The sequence below is a fragment of the Nicotiana attenuata genome, chromosome 6 (genome assembly GCF_001879085.1).
Source record: "Nicotiana attenuata strain UT chromosome 6, NIATTr2, whole genome shotgun sequence".
Taxonomy (NCBI): Eukaryota; Viridiplantae; Streptophyta; class Magnoliopsida; order Solanales; family Solanaceae; genus Nicotiana; species Nicotiana attenuata.
In genome coordinates this window covers 19,542,650-19,545,081 of record NC_031994.1, presented here as the reverse complement: position 1 = coordinate 19,545,081, position 2,432 = coordinate 19,542,650, and the positions used below count along the sequence as shown (strand labels likewise).

The 2,432-nt window shown below is 37.2% G+C and overlaps 1 protein-coding gene across 1 annotated transcript; it reads left to right on the top strand.

The window, feature by feature from the left end:
• Positions 1,055-1,891, top strand: LOC109227669. Its single transcript, XM_019392868.1, has one exon. The coding sequence runs from the start codon at positions 1,055-1,057 to the stop codon at positions 1,889-1,891; it is 837 nt and encodes a 278-aa protein (XP_019248413.1).

The following is a 2,432-nucleotide window of genomic DNA, read 5'->3' as shown; positions in this document are numbered from 1 at the left end:
TGCTTGCCTAAACATGGCAAGCGGATCTCTTCAATTTCGAACCAAAACTGATTTAGTTCCTTGACCCTTTTTCCGTCTGTGTTCGTTATTATTCTTTTATGGTATGAATCTCTATGAATCTCTGTGTATCATTGAGATTCTTACTTACCCTAAAACTAGGGATTTCAGATCTCTTTGGACTGAACCAAAATTGGTTCGATTCTCTGATTTTAAGTATTATTATGTCTATGTTCATCCTGTATTCTACCATGTGACCAATTTTTGTTATATTTTTTTGTCAATATTTGCTTTCCCTAAAATTAGGGTTTACCTATTTTTTCCTAAATCCAATTTTATTGATTCTGCATGCTATGGATTCCTTATTTATGTTCAACTTTACAGTGTTTCCTTATTTAATTGTTAATTTCTACCACTATATAAACCCCTTCCCTCATTCCCTTTAGGAGAGACTTTGGAATCACTATAACTTTACTAGATCTAAAGGCTTTACTCTGTTATTTTCCTTCTATACTTTGGTTTTGGCCGGCTGAAAGCCAAGGCCATTAAATTCTGGGTTTTTTGCTTCTCATTGACGTTCAGAACACTACGGATTTTTGTTCTTTCTTGCATTTTCGTTTAACTGGTGAGTTACTTGACTTTTTTCTTTTTCTTTTTTGTTTGCAATTTCATCCTTATATGCCTATAATATGAATGTGTTCTTACCTCTGAATCCATGGCTTAACATGTTCCTGGTTTACTTTTAAGCATCACTCTATAACTTCTGCATTTAATTACTCTTAATTATCTATGCCTAATTGGGTAATCTGAATCTTCCTAAGATTGTTTAGTTAGTGTGTTGACGCCTGAATGTTCATGAATCTGTTCACTTTCTTAGAATCTCTGTGATGAATGGCTCACATCTGTAGTAATCTATGTTAAGACTTTCAGTGTTAGTCATAATTTGCCTCTCTACCATTATGTCACTCAGCATGCTCACTCGATCCCATAACTTCAAATAAACTTCCTTCAACATCTAAAATCATTCTCTGCTATTTACTGTAACTTTACACCATCCATGAATAACTTCACAGAAACAAACAATTACGACTTAGCATCTCAAGAACCACCAGACATAGGAGCTATGCAAATTGAAGATAAAAACCTAACTACTCCACCACCATCCTTTCTGCAAACTTTAATTTCAAAGAAGCATCCCCCAACAATTCCTTCTATACAGCAGAGCATGGAACTACAACTAGACTTGTCTGATGAAAGTCTCCATTGTAGTCAAGACGACGACATATTTATACCAATTACTACTGAGGATAAATGTCGTTTATACACTCCTTGGAAATACTCCATCATAGTCAAAGTATTTGGTAGGAAAATAGTGCACCAAATACTACAAAATAAATTACTTGCCTTATGGAACCCATCTGAAGATATTCATCTTATTGATCTAGGCTCTGATTTCTTCCTCATAAAGTTCCAAAAGGAAGAAAACATGCTTAAGGCATTACATGGAGGGTCATGGTTCGTCTTGAATCACTTCCTATCCATTAGGCAATGGGAGCCAAAGTTCATAGCTTCGGCCACTCAACTCACATACTCAGCAATATGGGTTCGCTTACCAGAGCTTCTTACTGAGTTTTATGATGAGCAAATCTTATATAAGGTGGGTTCAAAGTTGGGACAGCTGCTAAAAGAGGATGCTTGCACATCTTCTACAACTAGGGACAAGTATGCAAGGATATGCATAGAGGTCCCGTTGGAAAAACCACTAAAGTCGCATATTCTTATAGGGCACCATAAACAGATCTTATTATACGAAGGCCTAAACATATTGTGCACAAGCTGTGGTCGCTTTGGACATACGACTATAAGCTGCCTTTTTACAGCACAAAAAACATAGAATAATCCAAATCTACACACAGCTACACCTACACAGAAAGATGCAGCCCGACAAACTGGAAAATACTAACTTTTCAAAAAAAACCTATGCAAAACAACAGCAATGGTCGAAACTCGGCCAACTTTAGGGCGGCGCTGGGAACGGTGAAACAAGGGCAACACTGGGAACCAGGTACGTCGACTATCAATTATGGGCCTGCTAAAGCCCACAAACAATCAAAGGACAAGGCTGAAAACAACCTACTCAACAACAAATTTAACAGGCTAGAGGACTTGGACAACATGGACTTGGATAATATTAAATTGAAAGGCCCAATTGAGGAATACATCGGAAACAAATCTACTACTACACCTGAGCAGCCCAATATAAATATCAGCTCCTCACTAAAGTCCAAAACATATCAGATAATACCAAACCAAAAAGTTTCTCCAACATCAATTACCAATACCTACTCCCCTACACCACTACTAGGCTTTAATAATCAAGCCATGCCAGGTACACTAAACACACTAACACAGCTACCTAAAGCCCATGATGAACT

Bases quoted from the DNA above. Each gene is read 5' to 3' on its own strand.
- LOC109227669 (XM_019392868.1), top strand. From the start codon at position 1,055: ATGAATAACTTCACAGAAACAAACAATTACGACTTAGCATCTCAAGAA.